Source organism: Hemiscyllium ocellatum, chromosome 42 (genome assembly GCF_020745735.1).
Source record: "Hemiscyllium ocellatum isolate sHemOce1 chromosome 42, sHemOce1.pat.X.cur, whole genome shotgun sequence".
Classification (NCBI taxonomy): Eukaryota; Metazoa; Chordata; class Chondrichthyes; order Orectolobiformes; family Hemiscylliidae; genus Hemiscyllium; species Hemiscyllium ocellatum.
In genome coordinates this window covers 36,315,848-36,333,614 of record NC_083442.1, presented here as the reverse complement: position 1 = coordinate 36,333,614, position 17,767 = coordinate 36,315,848, and the positions used below count along the sequence as shown (strand labels likewise).

At 42.6% G+C, this 17,767-nt stretch overlaps 1 protein-coding gene across 1 annotated transcript in view; it reads right to left on the bottom strand.

Moving 5' to 3' along the window:
• Positions 1 to 759: 759 nt before the first annotated feature.
• LOC132834727 (transient receptor potential cation channel subfamily M member 1-like) overlaps positions 760 to 17,767 on the bottom strand; it is a 78,466-nt gene continuing 61,458 nt past the window's right edge. The window contains exons 23-27 of the mRNA XM_060853691.1: positions 17,296 to 17,316; positions 16,267 to 16,411; positions 15,604 to 15,794; positions 6,561 to 6,693; positions 760 to 2,083 (exon numbers count right to left, since the gene is read on the bottom strand). Of these exons, the coding sequence (XP_060709674.1) occupies positions 760 to 2,083; positions 6,561 to 6,693; positions 15,604 to 15,794; positions 16,267 to 16,411; positions 17,296 to 17,316 (1,814 nt within the window). The remainder of the gene's footprint in view (positions 2,084 to 6,560; positions 6,694 to 15,603; positions 15,795 to 16,266; positions 16,412 to 17,295; positions 17,317 to 17,767) is intronic.

Below are 17,767 nucleotides of genomic sequence, written 5' to 3'. Positions count from 1 at the left end.
TACAGTGTGACTGAGCTGAAGAATGCTGGAACATTTCTGGCATTTCCACAATTTAGTACAATTTATATTAAGGCATTCTGCTTGATTGGCACCCCATCTACCAGGTCAAACATACACTCCCTCCACCACCAGTGCATCAGAGAAACAATGTGTACATCTCCAAGATGCAAAGCAGCAACTTGCCAAGGTTCATCTTCCAGCACAGAATCTCAACCACTGGGAAAGACAAAGGCAACAGAAGCATGGGAACACCACCACCTGCAATTTCAGCTTCAAGTCACCTTTCACTCTAACCTGGGAAATATTACCATTCCTTCAATCTGGACCATTCCTTGACCAACACTCAGGAATTCCTTCCCTAAGAACACATGAATTGTGGCAATTTGATAGAATGGTTCAATTTTCTTAAAGGAAATGGGGAATGGGCAATAAATGATGGTCTTGCAGCTTTATCCAAATCCTGTGACTTTTTCTTAATTCACTGAGTAGGCTCACAGAACAATAGTCACTTAAGAAACATAGATCATAAGAGCAAGAATGGATTTCTGGCTCCTTAAGCCAGCCCAACTAGGGCAGAGCTACCAGAAAATTTCTGGTGGCCCTGTATCTGTCCCAGACTGAGGTTAAGATCTTTAGGGAAGGAAGAAGAGAAATTTGTGGAAAAAAGAATTTAAAGATGGCTCAAATATGAAGATGGTGGATAAAAATTCATCTGATAACAACCAGGATTTTGGGTAACAGGACGCTGTGGGAGATCTTTTAGCAAAAGGTCTCGGTGGATTTTTTCTTTGGTCCTGGTGCTCGGCTGCTGCCTGTTCGCCGGGGCTCTCTGTACACCTGGCGGGGCTCTCCATATGCCTGGCGCAGGTCTTTTGTGCTGAATGCTTGTTTTGGTTTGTTGAAGCTTTCTCCCATCATGGGCACTGTTTTCCTGCAATGTCCATGAAGACTCTTTGACCTCGAGGTGGCGAATCTATCTGGTGTGACTGTTAGAAAGTTCTTAGACTTTGAAACTGTCCTTAGTATCTCTCCTCTAGAGATACAGGGATCCAAGACATAGCTGGAAGTGTCAGTGTCCTCCTCTGTATCTGTCAGCTCTTGTTTTTGTTCTGCCAGTGTCTCAGGAGAGGATGGTAATGTTTGGGGAGTGGCTTCTTCGACCATTACTTGTTCTTCAGGCAGATTTTTATAAAACTTATGGTCACACTGAGTGACCCATTCTGGAGTCTTTGTAGAAGAGGGTTTGACAGTACGTACATGATCTATAATATAGCCATTGTCTGAACTCTGGATTTCTCCTTGATCAGATACCATACCTTCTAACCCAATGACAACGCTTCGAGACTTTACCACTGTGGTCTGGCATGCACTATAAGTCTGTGAAGAAAAATAATTAGCTGTTTTGGCCTTCTCCAAGGGAAACGAGAAACGAGTTTCCAATTTTGTTCGTCCTACTGATCCAGCTTTTGTTACTAATTTTCCATTAAGCCCAGCTTCTGCTGTATGCAGGAACTTTTGGTAATTAGCTTCCTCTTTTGTGTTCAGTGGGTTCAGACAATCATCAGATGAGGAAACAAAGATATCGACACAAGAGTTGAAATTCCTGGGGTCCTGTGTAACTTCCAGCCTCAGGCTTTTCTCCCTCATTTTACGGGAGCTGGAGGATTGGTGGAACCCAAACCGGTGTTTTGGTGTCATGCTCACTTTCTGTTCTACAAGTTCTTTTTCATCTCTCGGAGTAATAGCAGAATAACTCTTCCTGTGAGATCCCATTGAAGGAGACATTAAACCCATGCTGTCTTCCAAGTTAGTATCATCTCCATCCATATTGAAGCGATACATGCTGGTTGCCTCGGTACTGTTTTGTCTGATCAGGTAGGAAGCATCACATTCTGAAGGACACCTTGAACGAGTGTGAGTTAGCTCAGCCTTATCAATACCAGCCAGAACTTCCATTGCATTGACCATGCGACCAGAGAATTCCTCCAACTGGGCCAATCGAATGTCAACAGTTTGGAGTGACGCTTTCATGAAATGTTCCCTTTCATTCACCTCCTCCAAGCGCATTGCCATATTCTCCACTCTGAAACAGAAAAGTAATTATCACATCAATGAGATCCAGTTTCTGAATGAAGTGCATAACTGCAATTTTACTCTAGCAAGATTACTTTAGATTCTGGAAATCTGAAATTAAAATAGAAAATGCTGTAAATTCTGAGCAGTTCAGGCAACATCTGTAGAGGGAAACTCAAATTTAATTAACTTGAATTTTAAATCAGGGTCAGGAAGCTGGTGCCTGAATTATCTCCAAGTCTCAATTCAGTGCTACATCTGAACCCTCTTCTAACATGATTTGGAGATGCCGATGTTGGACTAGGGTATACAAAGTTAAAAATCACACAACACCAGGTTATAGTCCAACAGGTTTAATTGGAAGCACACTAGCTTTCGGAGCGTCGCTCCTTCATCCACTACCACCTGATGAAGGAGCGTCACTCCGAAAGCTAGTGTGCTTCCAATTAAACCTGTTGGACTATAACCTGGTGTTGTGTGATTTTTAACTCTTCTAACTTGATTTTGAAATTCAAATATCCTAATTGTCTGGAACTCAGCACCCAAACGCTGAGTGTATTTAAGAGGGAAGAAGTGTCTGCAGAACACAAACAGCAAAGGCAGATGGGAACCCTGATGGAGCCTGCCAATGCATTGCGAAAGAACTCAGGAGAGGTTATTAAAATCTCCAGCACAGACACAAACAGGACACAGTGTATGGAAAGGATTGTCAGTCAAACTTCAAGCATGTTGGATAAATGAATGTCAATGAGAAGAGGGGTGGTTAACACAGGACTGGAGGTGTTATACCTGAATACACACAGTATAAGGAATAAGGTAACTGAGCTTTTAGTGCTGATCGAAATTGGCAGGTATGACATGGTGGGCATCACGGAGAAGTGGCTGCAAAGGGATCAGGATTAGGAGCTGGATATTCAAGGACATATATTTTATTGAAAAGGTAGGCAGGTGGGGATAGGGGGTGGGGTTGCCTTTGAGTAAGAAATTAAATTAAATCAACCATGAAAAACAAAGTAAGCTCAGATGGTGTAGAATCAGATGGTTTAGGCCGAATTGAGGAACCCCAAAGGTAAAAAAACATAGTTGGAGTTATGTATCAGCCTTCAAACAGTAGTCTGTTTGGGGCACAAGGAGATAGAAAAGATGTATAGGAAAGGCAAAGTTACAGTGATCATGAGAGTGGACTGGGAAAATCAGGTTGGTAGTGGATTGCAAGAAAAGGAATGGCATTTTGGAGCCATTGGTGGAGCCCACTAGGAAACAGGCAATACTGGATTTAGTGTTGAGCAATCAGGTAGGGAGCTTAAGATGAAGGAACCCTTAGGAGGCAGTGATCATAATATGATTGAATGTACTCTGCAATTTGAGAAGGAGAAGATAGAATCTGAGGTAACAGTATTACAGCGGAATAAAGGCAACTACAGAAGCATGGGGAGGGGCTGGGTAGAATTGTCTGGGAGAGGAGCCTAGCAGGAAAGACAGTGGAACAGCAATGGCAGGAGTTTCTGGGAGTAATTCAGGAGACATAGCAGAGATTCAAAGAAGCATGGTACAGGGAGGATGGCTGATTCGGGAAGTCAGGGATAGCATAAAAGCAAAAGAGAAACATATAATTGGCGAAGGGCAGTGGGAAACCAGAGGATAGGGAAGCTTATAAAGATATTTGCAAGTTTAGTGAAAGTGTATTCACTTTCCTCTAAGTCATTAATATATCAGGAAACTTTAGTTGCATGTAACAAATGTGAGACAATAATCCTGGATAAAACTAGTTAACATGAATGTTATAGAGGACAAATTCCTGAAATGTGATGGTTTTCTAGAACAGTATGTTGAGGAACCAATGAGACAATGGTCTATTATAGGTCAGTTTTATATCAAAAGAAAGGGCTAAGTATTAACCTTATTGTATATTTTCTTTACAGTACCTGCAGATTAGAAGACAGAAAATATAGCCCTACTGTTTTCAAAAATAAGATTAGAGAAAATTATTGGCCTGAAGTCAGTAGGGAAAATGTTAGAATCTATGATAGATGACATAATAAGTGGATATTTAGAAAATAATGGTAGAACTGCACAAAGTCAACATGGATTTATGAAAGGGAAATCACATTTGATAAATCTGTCAGAATTTGGGCGGCACAGTGGTTAGCATTGCTGCCTCATAACGCCAGAGACCCGGATTCAAATCCCGCCTCGGGCAACTGTCTGTGTGGAGTTTGCACATTCTCCCCGTGTCTGTGTGGGTTTCCTCTGGGTGCTCTGGTTTCCTCCCACAGTCAAAAGATGTGCAGGTTAGGTGAATTGGCCATGTTAAATTGCCAGTAGTTTTAGGTGAAGGGGTAAATGTAGGGGAATGGGTCTGGGTGGGTTGCTCTTCGGAGGGTCGGTGTGCACTTGTTGGGCCGAAGGGCCTGTTTCCACACTGTAAGTAATCTATACTAATCCAATCTAATCTAAACTCATATGGCTGAAAAGGAAACACAGTTTGTTTTTATTTTGTATTAACCAGGACATTATCAAGAACATCAATTTAAGGGAAAACCAAAATTTATGTTGCGAGGGGAGAATGTTGATTGGTGAACAAGTAGATTCTGATTGTCTATGATAACATTTCCATTATTGGTGATTGACAGTTACTTGTCAAGCTTTACTGACATGTTTGGTTTAAAATTTAAACAAAGCTTTACTGTTAACAGTCAATCATCAGCAAAAGTCAATTTCTATACTACCAAATAATTATTGTAAACTTGTAAGGGTATTTTTGAGAATTTAACTAGCAGATTAGACAGGGGAGAACTCATGGATCTGGTGTATTTCACTTTTCAGAAGACTTGATAAGATCCTACACACAAGGTTAGATTGAGTACTAAATTGGCCTGGATTGAGAATTACCTAACAGGAGGAAGAGAGAGAGTGGGAATAAATGGGCTAATCTCATATTGCCAGGTTGTGACTGTGGGGACCAAGTGTAATATTTTCATAGAATCCCTACAATGCAGTAAGAAGCCATTTGCCTCACTGATTCTATACAGACCCTCCAAAAAGCATCCTACCTTGCTGATCACACAGACCTAGGTGGGTATGCGAGGAGGGTGTAAAGAGGCTTCAAGAAGATTTAGAGCTGGTGAAGTCAGTCAACAGGCATGTGGCAGATGGAATATAATGTGGAAGTATGTGAAGTTATCGCCCAGTGATTCTGACATGCATTATTATGAAGTGCTTTGAGAGATTAGTAATTGCATGCATCAACTCCAGCTTCCCAGATTGCCTTGGTCCACTGCAATTCATCCACTGTCACAAATAGTCCATGGTAGATACCATCTCCCTGGCCCTATACTCAGCCCTGGAACATCTGTGGACATCTGGATAACAAGAATACCTAAGTCAGACTCCTATTTATTGACTTCAGCTCCTCTTTCAACATCAAAATTCCAATAAAACTCATCTCCAAAGTCCAAGGCCTAAGATTCTATTCTCACCTCTGCAACTGGATCCTCGACTTCCTGACGCACAGACTGCAATCAGTGGGGATAGATGGCAACACCTCCTCCACATAATCCTCAACACTGACACCCTGCAAGGCTGACTACTCAGCCCCTTACTATACTCCTTATTCACTCATGACTACGTGATCAAATTCAGCTGTAACTCCATTTACAAATTTGCTGATGACACCACTGTAGTGGTTCAGATCTCAAACAACAACAAGATGGCATACAGGAAAGAGATAGACAGTTTAATGGCATGGTGTAAAGACAACAATCTCTCTCTGATTGTCAGCAAAACAAAGGAGCTGGTTATCGATTAAGGAAATGGAGTGGAGGACATACCACTTTGGTTTTCTCCAAAGCTGAATATTTCCAACATTTTGTTTTTGTTTGAAATTAAGTTTAATTGAAGTGATTAAGTCAATGGAAGGATTTGGTAAGAAGGTGAGAGAAACTATTTCCTCAGGTGGGGGTGGTAGAGAACAAAAGGGTGTAACCTTAAAATTAGAGCCAAGAAACTCAGGCTAATGTCAATAAATATTTAAATCACACAAAGGTTTGTTCAAAGCTGGAATTCTTTATTGTCAAAAGCTGTTGGAGAGTTGGTAGCAAACTGAACATGTTCAAACTGAGATTAATAGATAAGAAGAGTCAAACCAGACTGTGTTTCTCTCTCCCCAGGCTCTGCCAGACCTGCTGAACTTCAGGCGCAATTTCTCTGCTTATTTCAGATTTCCAGTATCTGCAGCATTTTGCTTTTATTAATAGGGTTTTTTTGGTACAGTTACTGAGGTTTGAAAAAAATGTGGCAGATGACATTTAACTATGGATCAGCCTAGAGTTAACAAAATGGTAAAACAAGCTTGACAACTGAATTAACTCCAATTGTTCCCACCTTCTATTCATGAAAGAATCATTGGCAGGAACAAGAAATTTTGCACAACACAACATGAGAAGTTACATTGTGAGATTTATTCTAGAAACAAAATGAACAACCACCTTTCAGCTGTGATCCGAATCCGCTCATCATTTGATGATTGTTCTTGATCTTCTTTCTGTGTGAAATACTGTTCCACACACTGCTCCTCAAACTCCTGCAGCTTCTTCAGTTCTTCCTCACTTAGGATTAGTTCTGTCACAAGGAAGGGGACACAAAGAAGATTATTCCTACATCCATGGTAAGAACATGGAAGTAAAAGGTTTTTAAAAGTCCGTATTAATTGTCTGAATCAGCAAAGATGCAAACACAGCAAAATTCTCTTTGAGGTGGAAATGGAAAGTGAAGAGGATTTTAAAAATTCATTCATGGGATGAAAGCATCACTGACTGATCAGCACTGAATTCCCATGGGGGCAGTTAAAAGTCAACCACATTCCTATGAGAATGGAGTGACATGTGGGCTACACCAGGTAAGGATGGCAGATTTTCTTCCCTAAAGAGAACTGGTGAACCAAATGGGTTTTTACAACAATTGTTAGCTAACTTTTAAATGCCAAATTTTTATTGAATTCAGGTTTCACTACCTGCAATGGTCAGCTTTGAACCTATGTCCCCAGAACATTAACCTCAGGTTCTGGATTACTAATACATTACCACTACCCCACCATATCCCACTCAATGACAGGGAACTGGATAATACTTATAAATGAGCAGCCCTTTTCAACCTTGCGTCTGTTCTAACATTCCAGGAGATCACAGTTGATCCACTGCATAACTCCATAGACCCACCTTTACCTCATATCCCTTTTAATCTTTTGACTACAATTGATCAAGAATCAATTGCCATTTACAGGGCAGTGTTCCAAATGTGTGCTGCCCTTTGCATGTAGATTTTCTCAATTTGATTCCCAAAAATTCTGATCCAAATTTTGGATAATGTCTCCATGTAGACTCGACCACTAGCAGAAATATCTGTTCCCGAAGTATCTTGAAAAGTTTTATTAAATTAGGTCCTAAACTTTAAATTTCCAGGGAATACAATAATTGTTGCTGTAATCCTTCTTCATAATTTAGTTCTTAGAGTGGTAAATCTATCCTGAACTCGCTTCATTGTCAAAATAGCTTTTCAAAGATCTTGCTACCTAGTAGTGCTCAATGTTTCAAGTATAGTCCAGCCAGGGCTTTGTATACATCTAGCATGGCTTTAACTCGGAAGGTTAGAATTGTATTCCCCTTTTTGATTATTTTTGTACATATTCAGGACATTTTAATAATGCATGTACCTGAATTCCCAAGTCTCTTTGGACCTTGAAAGTTACTACCTTTGCACCATTTAGAAATCAGTCTGTTCTATCACATTTACCTGCATTAAAAACCATTTCAAAATCATTTTGTCGGTTTTCTCTATTAAATTTATTTTTCAATATCTCTATGTAATTGTATAGTGACTTCAACTTCGGATATAGGTGCAGAATTAGGCCATTTAGCCCATCAAGTCTGCTCCCCCATTCGATCATGGCTGATATATTTCACAAGTCCATTCTCTGCCTTTTTCTTGTAACCCTTCATCTCCTTTCTATCAAGAACCGACCTATCTCTGTCTTCAATACAGTCAAAGGTTTGGCCCTCCACAGCCCTTGTAGAAATTAGTTCCATGGATTCACCATCCTCTGGCTGAAGAAATTCCTCCTCATTTCAGTTCAAAAGGGTCATCCCTTCACTCTGAGGTTGTGTCTGCAGGTTATTGTCTCTCCTACTAGTGAAAACATCTTCTGCATGTTCACTCTTTCTAGGCCTTTCAGTATTGTGTAGGTTTCAATTAGATCATCCCTCATCCTTCTAAACTCCATCGAGGAGACACCCAGAGTCCTCAACCGCTCCTCATATGACAAGCCCTTCATTCCCAGAATCATAGAACATTACAGATCAGTACAGGCCCTTCAGCCTTCGATGTTGTACTGCCCGGTGAAACTAATCTGAAGCCCATCTAACCTACACTATTCCATTATCATCCATATGTTTATCCAATCACCATTTCAATGCTCTTAAAGTTGGCAAGTCTATACTGTTGCAGGCTGGACACTCCACACCCTTACTACTCTGAGTAAAGAACCTACCTCTGTCATCTGTCCTATATCTATCATCCCTCAGTTTAAAGCTATATCCCCTTATGTTAGCCATCACCATCCAAGAAAAAAGCTCTTACAGCCCTCCCTATCTAATCCTCTGATCATCTTGTATGCCTCAATTAAGTCACCTCTTAATCTTCTTCTCATTAATGAAAACAGCCTCAAGTCTCTCAGTCTTTCCTCATAAGACCTTCCCTCCATACCAGCCAACATTCTGGTAAATCTCCTCTGAACCCTTTCCAATGCTTCCGCATCCTTCCTGTAATGCGACAACCAGAAATGTACGCAATACTCCAATTGCGGCCAAATCAGAGTTTTGTATAGCTGCAACATGGCCTCATGGTTTCGAAACTCAATCCTTCCAATATAAGCTAACATACTGTATGCCTTCTTAACAACTCCATTAACCTGGGTGTCAACTTTCAGGGATCTATGTCCATGAACACAGATCTCTCTGCTCATCTACACTACCAAGAATCTTACCATTAGCTTAGTACTCTGTATTCCTGTTGCTCCTTCCAAAGTGAATCACCTCACACTTTTCTGCATTAAACTCCATTTGCCACCTCTCAGCCCAGCTCTGTAACTTATCTATGCTCCTCTGTAACCTGTAACATCCTTCAGCACCATCCACAACTCCACCGACCTTACTGTCATCCACAGATTTACTAACCCATCCTTCTACACCTTCATCCAGGTCACTTATAAAAATGACAAACAGCAGTGGCCCCAAAACACATCCTAGTAACTGAACTCCAGGATGAACATTTCCCATCAACCACAACCCTCTGACTTCTTACAGCTGGCCAATTTCTGATCCAAACCACTAAATCACCATCAATCCCATGCCTCCATATTTTCTGCAATAGCCTACTGTGGGGAACCTTATCAAACACCTTACTGAAATCCATATACACCACATCAACTGCTTTACCCTCATCCACCTGTTTGGTCACCTTCTCAAAGAACTTAATAAGGTTTGTGAGGCACGACCTATCCTTCACAAAACTCTGTTGACTTTACCTAATCAAATTATTCCTTTCGAGATGATTATAAATCCTATCTCTTATAATCCTTTCCAAAACTTTGTCTGCAACAGAAGTAAGTATCACTGGTCTATAATTAACAGGGCTGTCTCAACCCCATTCTTGAACAAGGGAACAGCATTTGCTATCCTCCACTTTCCAGAATTGCTAACACCTCCTCCTTATGAACTCAATCCCATGCAGTCTAGTAGCCTGTATTTCAGTAATCTCGTCAACAACATTGTCTTTTTTTGTGTGAATACTGACGAAAGATATTCATTTAGCACCTCTCTTATCTCTTCGGACTCCACACACAACTTCTTGCAAACATCCTCTAGATTTCCTCGAACACCAGCATATCCTTCCTTAGATATGGGTCCAAGATTGCTCAATATTCCAAAAACAGTCTGACCAGAGGCTTATACAGCCCCAGCAGTACATCCCTGCTTTAGGATTCTAGTTCTTTCAAACTGAATACTAACATTGCATTTGCCTTCCTAACTGCAAACTGAACTGGCATGTTAACCTTAAGTGAATCCTAAACCAGAACTCTTAAGTCTCTTTGTGCTTCAGATTTCCGATGCTTTTCGCAGTTTAGAAAATTATCTTCTCTATTCTTCCCACCAAAGTGCATAACCTCACACTTTCCAAAATGTATTCCATCTGCCACTTCTTTGTCCACTTTCATAGCCTGTCCAAGTGCTTCTGCAGTCTCACTGCTTCCTCAACCCTATCTGTCCCTTCACCTATCTTTGTGTCATCTCAAACTTAACAACAATGCTCTCAGTTTCTTCAGCCAGATCACTAATGTCATCAGGTTTTGCATCATAAGCAAATTTGGATTAGTAGATTTCTAACCCATCATCTAAGTCATTAAGAAATACAATGAATAGTTGAGGCTCCAACAGATATCCTTACAGGACATCAATAGTCACATCCTGTCAGTTAGTGTCATCTGCCTATTATCCTTGATCGATCTTTTGTTGTTCAACCAATTTATTGATAAGGTCAATAATTTGCCTCTAATTCTATGAACCTCAACTAAGTAGTCTCCTGAGAGAGACCTTATCAAATTTCTTCTGAAAGTCTGTATGAATAGCATTTTAAAACCTAATTAAAATATTATCAAGCTTTCTCTTTAGTCCTGTCTCACAATGATTTCAAGCCATTCAGTCACCCCATCTTTAATTATAGATTCTAGTAATTTCTCTACAATAGATGTTTGGCTAACTGATCCCTAATTCCCTAGTTCTACTCTCACATTTCTTAAATAGCAGAATGGCATGTATAATTCAACCTAAAGCATGATTCCAAATCAAGAGAATTTTAGAAGATTATTGTTAAGGCATCAACAATGTTCTCACTAATTTATTTTTAAAATGAGAGATATGAGCCATCTGTTCATTGGCACCATTATTTTCTTTATTACAGTTATTATACTTACAGTAATTTGGGTGGACCTGTTCCAAATATTAGTTTTTTTGGGGTATCTGGCCATAGTAGTCTCTGACTCAAATATAAATAATTACCAAACCAATTCAAACTAATTATTCAGTATGTCCATCAATTCCTTGTTTTTGTGGATAGTACCTTCATTATCAGTTTAAGATCCTACATTGCTCCTGACCAACCTTTTATTCCTAATATAGTTATAATGACTTTTTTTTGTTTTGATTTTGATATCCCTTACAAATTCCCTTTTATTTCACATTTTTATAGTATTTAGACTTTTTATTTAATTCTGACATGTTTTGCATATTTCCTAGTTGCCAGGAACTGCTCCAGGCCTTCTGCTATGTTCTCCGTCCAAAGATTTATCCTTTTTTTGTTTATTTTTGGGATGTGGGTGTCTTTGGCCAGGCCAGCATTTATTGACCATCCTTAATTGCCAGTTAAAAGTCAACCACATTGCCTAGAGTCTGGAGTCACATGCAGGCCAGATCAGGTAAGGATGGCAGATTTCCTTTCCTAAAGGATTTTGATGAGCCAGATGGGTTTTTCCAACAATTGACAATGGATTTATGGTCACCAATCGACTGTTAATTCCAGATTTTTATTGAATTCAAATTCCACCATCTGCTGTGGTGGTATTTGAACACAAGTCCCCAGAACATTAGCCAAGTATTTAGATTAATAGTCTAGCGATAATATCACTAGACCATTGCCTCCCCTTTCCTGTTTACTGTCCCATCTCATTGAAAACAGCCCAACCTAAATCTAGGATTCAAGTTGTTATTTACTCCACCCTTTCAAATAATTGAACTCAATCGTATTCAGATTACTGTTAGATAAATGTTTGTGCACTGTCAAGTCATGAAGTAAACTTGGCTCATCACTAAATATTAAATGGGTTGCCCTCTTTAGCAATTTGTGAATATATATTGTTGCAGAAAACTACCTCAGACACATTCAGAAAACTGACTCTCTTTGATATGATTTAGTCTGTTTATCCAAATCTACGTGAAAGTTAACATTGTGTCTGAAGATCACTGCCCAATCTGTGTGCTTGTTTAATATCTGCATTTATACAATCTACCATTTCATAGCCGCTACTTGGTAGGTTTGGTTAGGGGCACTGTGTGAAACTCACATCATAGTATCACACTTCCTATTTTTTAATTCGGCCCATGATTCATCACTGCTTGCTTATCCCCTCATCATCAAACTGATTTCAGACTTAATCACAAAGGCTATTTCTCCCCATTTAGCATCTTCCAAAACATGCCTGTAGACTTCATAACCTGATATATTTATTTGATAGTTGAAAATGTGTTGCTGGTTAAAGCACAGCAGGTCAGGCAGCATCCAAGGAATAGGAAATTCGACGTTTCGGGCATAAGCCCTTCATCAGGAATGAGGAGAGGGTGCCAGGCAGGCTAAGATAAAAGGTAGGGAGGAGGGACTTGGGGGAGGGGCGATGGAGATGTGATAGGTGGAAGGAGGTCAAGGTGAGGGTGATAGGCCGGAGTGGGGTGGGGGCGGAGAGGTTATGAAGAAGATTGCAGGTTAGGAGGGCGGTGCTGAGTTGAGGGAACCGACTGAGACAAGGTGGGGGGAGGGGAAATGAGGAAACTGGAGAAATCTGAGTTCATTCCTTGTGGTTGGAGGGTTCCCAGGCGGAAGATGAGGCGCTCTTCCTCCAACCGTCGTGTTGTTATGTTTTGCCGGTGGAGGAGTCCAAGGTCCTGCATGTCCTCGGTGGAGTGGGAGGGAGAGTTAAAGTGTTGAGCCACGGGGTGGTTGGGTTGGTTGGTTCGGGCGTCCCTGAGGTGTTCTTTGAAACGTTCGGCAAGTAGGCGGCCCGTCTCCCCAATGTAGAGGAGGCCACATCGGGTGCAGCGGATGCAATAGCTGATGTGTGTGGAGGTACAGGTGAACTTGTGACGGATATGGAAGGATCCCTTGGGGCCTTGGAGGGAAGTGAGGGAGGAGGTGTGGGCGCAAGTTTTACATTTCCTGCGGTTGCAGGGGAAGGTGCCGGGAGTGGAGGTTGGGTTGGTGGGGGGTGTGGACCTGACGAGGGAGTCACGAAGGGAGTGGTCTTTGCAGAACGCTGATAGGGGAGGGGAGGGAAATATATCCCTGGTGGTGGGATCCGTTTGGAGGTGGCGGAAATGACGGCGGATGATACGTTGTATGCGGAGGTTGGTGGGGTGGTAGGTGAGAACCAGTGGGGTTCTGTCTTGGTGGCGGTTGGAGGAGCGGGGCTCAAGGGCGGAGGAGCGGGAAGTGGAGGAGATGCGGTGGAGAGCATCGTCGATCACGTTTGGGGGGAATCTGCAGTCCTTGAAGAAGGAGGCCGTCTGGGCTGTGCAGTGTTGGAACTGGTCCTCCTGGGAGCAGATGTGGCGGAGACGAAGGAATTGGGAATATGGGATGGAGTTTTTACAGGGGGCAGGGTGGGAGGAGGTGTAGTCCATATAGCTGTGGGAGTCAGTCGGTTTATAGTAGATGTCTGTGTTGAGTCGGTCGCCTGAGATAGAAATGGAAAGGTCTAGGAAGGGGAGGGAGGAGTCTGAGACAGTCCAGGTGAATTTCAGGTCGGGATGGAAGGTGTTAGTAAAGTTGATGAACTGTTCAACCTCCTCGTGGGAGCACGAGGCAGCGCCGATACAGTCATCGATGTAGCAGAGGAAAAGGTGGGGGGTGGTGCCAGTGTAGTTGCGGAAGATGGACTGTTCCACATATTCTACGAAGAGACAGGCATAGCTGGGGCCCATGCGGGTGCCCATGGCAACTCCTTTAGTTTGGAGGAAGTGGGAGGATTGAAAAGAGAAGTTATTCAGGGTGAGGACCAGTTCAGTCAGTCGAAGGAGGGTGTCAGTGGAAGGGTACTGGTTGGTGCGGCGGGAAAGGAAGAAGCGGAGGGCTTTGAGTCCTTTGTGATGGGGAATGGAGGTGTACAGGGACTGGATGTCCATCGTGAAAATAAGGCGTTGGGGACCAGGGAAGCGAAAATCCTGGAGGAGGTGGAGGGCGTGGGTGGTGTCCCGACCGTAGGTGGGGAGTTCTTGGACTAAAGGGGACAGAACCGTGTCAAGGTATGCGGAGATGAGTTCGGTGGGGCAGGAGCAGGCTGAGACAATGGGTCGGCCGGGGCATTCAGGTTTGTGGATTTTGGGCAGGAGGTAGAAACGGGCGGTGCGGGGTTGTGGGACTATGAGGTTGGAGGCGGTGGATGGGAGATCCCCTGAGGTGATGAGGTTATGGATGGTCTGGGAGATGATGGTTTGCTGGTGGGAGGTGGGGTCGTGGTCGAGGGGGCGATAAGAGGAGGCGTCCGCGAGCTGGCGTTTGGCCTCAGCGGTATAAAGGTCGGTGCGCCAAACTACTACCGCGTCTCCCTTGTCTGCCGGTTTGATGGTAAGGTTGGGATTGGAGCGGAGGGAGTGGAGGGCTGCACGTTCTGAGGGTGAGAGGTTGGAGTGGGTAAGAGGGGTGGACAGGTTGAGTCGGTTAATGTCGCGGCGGCAGTTGGCTACAAATAGATCGAGGGCGGGTAAGAGGCCAGCACGGGGTGTCCAGGTGGATGGGGTGCGTTGGAGGCGGGAGAAGGGGTCGTCAGAGGGTGGGCGGGATCTTGGTTGTGAAAGTAGGCACGGAGGCGAAGGCGGCGGAAGAATTGTTCAATATCCCGCCGCGTGTTGAACTCATTGATTCGAGGGCGTAGGGGAATGAAGGTGAGGCCTCTGCTGAGGACTGATCTTTCATCCTCAGAGAGGGGGAGGTCTGGAGGGATGGTGAAGATTCAGCAAGGCTGGGAGCTAGGACCTGGTGTGGGACTGGAGCTTATATTTCTATTAACCTGGATTAATTTAGTTCCCAATCCTGACCATCTTATAGCCATGTCTTGGAAATAGTTACCATTTCATAGACTCCAGTTGAATTTACCCTTGCAATTCATTCAACTTGTTTACTTGGTCACATACCCTAGCCTGTCCCGCTTATGTGTTCTTTAAGCATTTCTTATTTATCTCTGTTGTTTAAATTAATTTACATCTTTTAGTTTCCTCTTTTCCTGTAGTGATAAAAGCACAATTTTAAACTATTACTCTACTCCCTATCCTTTCTTTGAGCTATTATCTAAATGACCTTTTCCACCATAGCCCTACTCCATTTACAAGTTGTGACCATCCTCTTCATCCTTTGTACTCAGATTCTGGTTCGATTCCAGTTCAGGTGGAATCCATCCCAATTTCCTTTCAGTTATCCCTCTTTCCCACACGGTTCTTCAGTTTCCCTTATCTATTTATTCCTTCACCGATTTGCTTGTAACTCAGGTAATGATACAGACTTTGTAACTGTTGAGATCTCGGGGAGGGGAGGGATGGAAGGTGTTTACAGTAACTGCTGGTTAGGAGACAGTAGTTGGTTGAATATCCAGATGATGGGGTTGGGGGACAGGCAGAGCTTAAGGCCCAGTTATTATTAGGAGGAAAGTGTACACACTCAGTCCCCGATCACGTTCTTCCATCTCCTTGTTCTTCCTGCGACAGCACTGCTGCACAATCATGGACAAATAACTGAAGATGATCAGTGGTGGTGGGAAAACAGGCCTTTCATGAAATGTCAAGATTAGCTGATAACGCTGGAACTTCCAGACCTGGTTGGAAATGGAAATCACCTCCAAGAAGGTGTTGCTGCAGAACAGAACACAAATCTCAATCAACAAACAGACCACAAGAGACCCAACTGAGGAGCAGGTCCTATAGTCCAAGGGAGAGGGAAGAGGGAGTGAAGAGATTGAAGGAGAGAGAGAGAGGAGGGAAGGAGGTTACTTGCAGTCCAGTGCAGGGAAGCAGACAGGGAGCAAGAGGGAGGGTAGGGAATAACAGAGTTTTATAACTCAGGGTAAGAAAGAAATTAAACAGGGAATAATATAACAACCCTTATATCAATCCAGAAAAAAAGAAGAACAGTTTGAGCAAGGTGACTGGAGCTTTAAAGGAATAATAAAGGAATGTTCACAGGAGTATGATTCATAACAAACATTGGAGACAGCAGGAAGGACATTGTCAGCTGCTACATGGCTGACTATAATTTGCAGTTTCTTTAAACCATCAGTTACTACATGGTTGCAAAGTTGAACACGTTAACTGTTTCGATTCTTACTTGAAGACAGCAATCAGCAGATTTACGAGCAGGACATTAGCAACAAGAAGGTAACAAGCCATGATAGCAGGAATAATCCAGGCCCCAGGGATACAGGGAGGGAGCCGCTTCCCATCATCATCAAACAGGTTCTCTCCACAAGGAGCTACAGGGGAAGAAATTCCTCACAGTTCAACACAGAAAACACAAGGTGCACCTACACAAGCTCAATGCCCTATCTCACTGAATGGATTCATTTTATTTCAGAGAACATGACCCCGCTCCAATTGTTGTTTGTCCCTTATCACTTGAGAAACTGCAAAGATCCCATTCGCATTGTCAGATTGAGGCACAGAATGACCAGAACAAAGGGGTCACTACTTTCCAAACTGCAGGAGGTCACAGTTTTCCAAACTGGGAGTGGGGTTACACCTTCCCAAACCACAGGGGGTTAGGGTAATACCTGCCAAAGCAAAGGGGTCACGCCTATGTGGGCAGATTTGTAGTAGATATTTGGAGGGAGTTGATAAGTGCAGTTGTGAGCAGACACAGATGTTGACACAAATCCACACCCACTCTGGATGCTACCTGCAACCCTATATGTGGAATGTGGGAACATGGGCTAAGTTGCCCACACTAGACAGTGGCTTGAAGTGAGTCACAACTTATGAGCAACTCCCACAACATTGCTGAATTTTACAGAAAACTGGAAACGTTTAACCCATGAGGCTACTGAATCATGTATGTTATTGCGTTTGATAGAACAAATGCATAAACAAAATCTTCGCAGCCAGACTGCCCTCGCCAACTTGGAACAACTTTAATCAATCTGGCTAGCCCCTGTAACTGCTGAATTCCAACCTTTTAAAGATCAAAATAACTTTAATAATGAACAAAAAAGGCTTAGTCAAATCTGGTCAGTTTATAGCCAAGCCTTTGTAACAAGCAAACATAAAATCACAAACACAGAAACTAGACATCGTCACATCATACCCATAATACACACAGACTACTTTTGTCACTTAACAGCATCTACAGTCACACACTTACGATTAATTTCCATGGCGTATACTGGTACAAGATTTCATTACAGCAGGAGCAAAAATTAAGAAAGTAAAGGAAGACAGTGAGAGCAAATCTCCACAATGTCACAAGCAAGAATTTCTATCATTCATATTCATAACAAAACCTTGCAGTCCCAGGGAATGAAATACAGAGTACAGGCCAAGAGACTGTAATCAGCAAATACTAAATGAGATGGACACCCTCAAATTCTGACTTTTCATACTACATATTGACAACCCAGTCTTACTCTCCATGAATGCAAAGATTAGATGTGACAGACAACATTTTGCAATTAATGTTAAAGCTGCCATAGATTTTCAGAAGGAGCTCAAATATCTGAAGTATTTTCCTCTTTGATATTGTGAGATTGGGCTAATGGTGGCTCAGTGGTTAGCACTGCGATCTCACAGCACCAGAGACCCAGATTGGATCCCACCTTGGGCACTGTCTGTGAGGA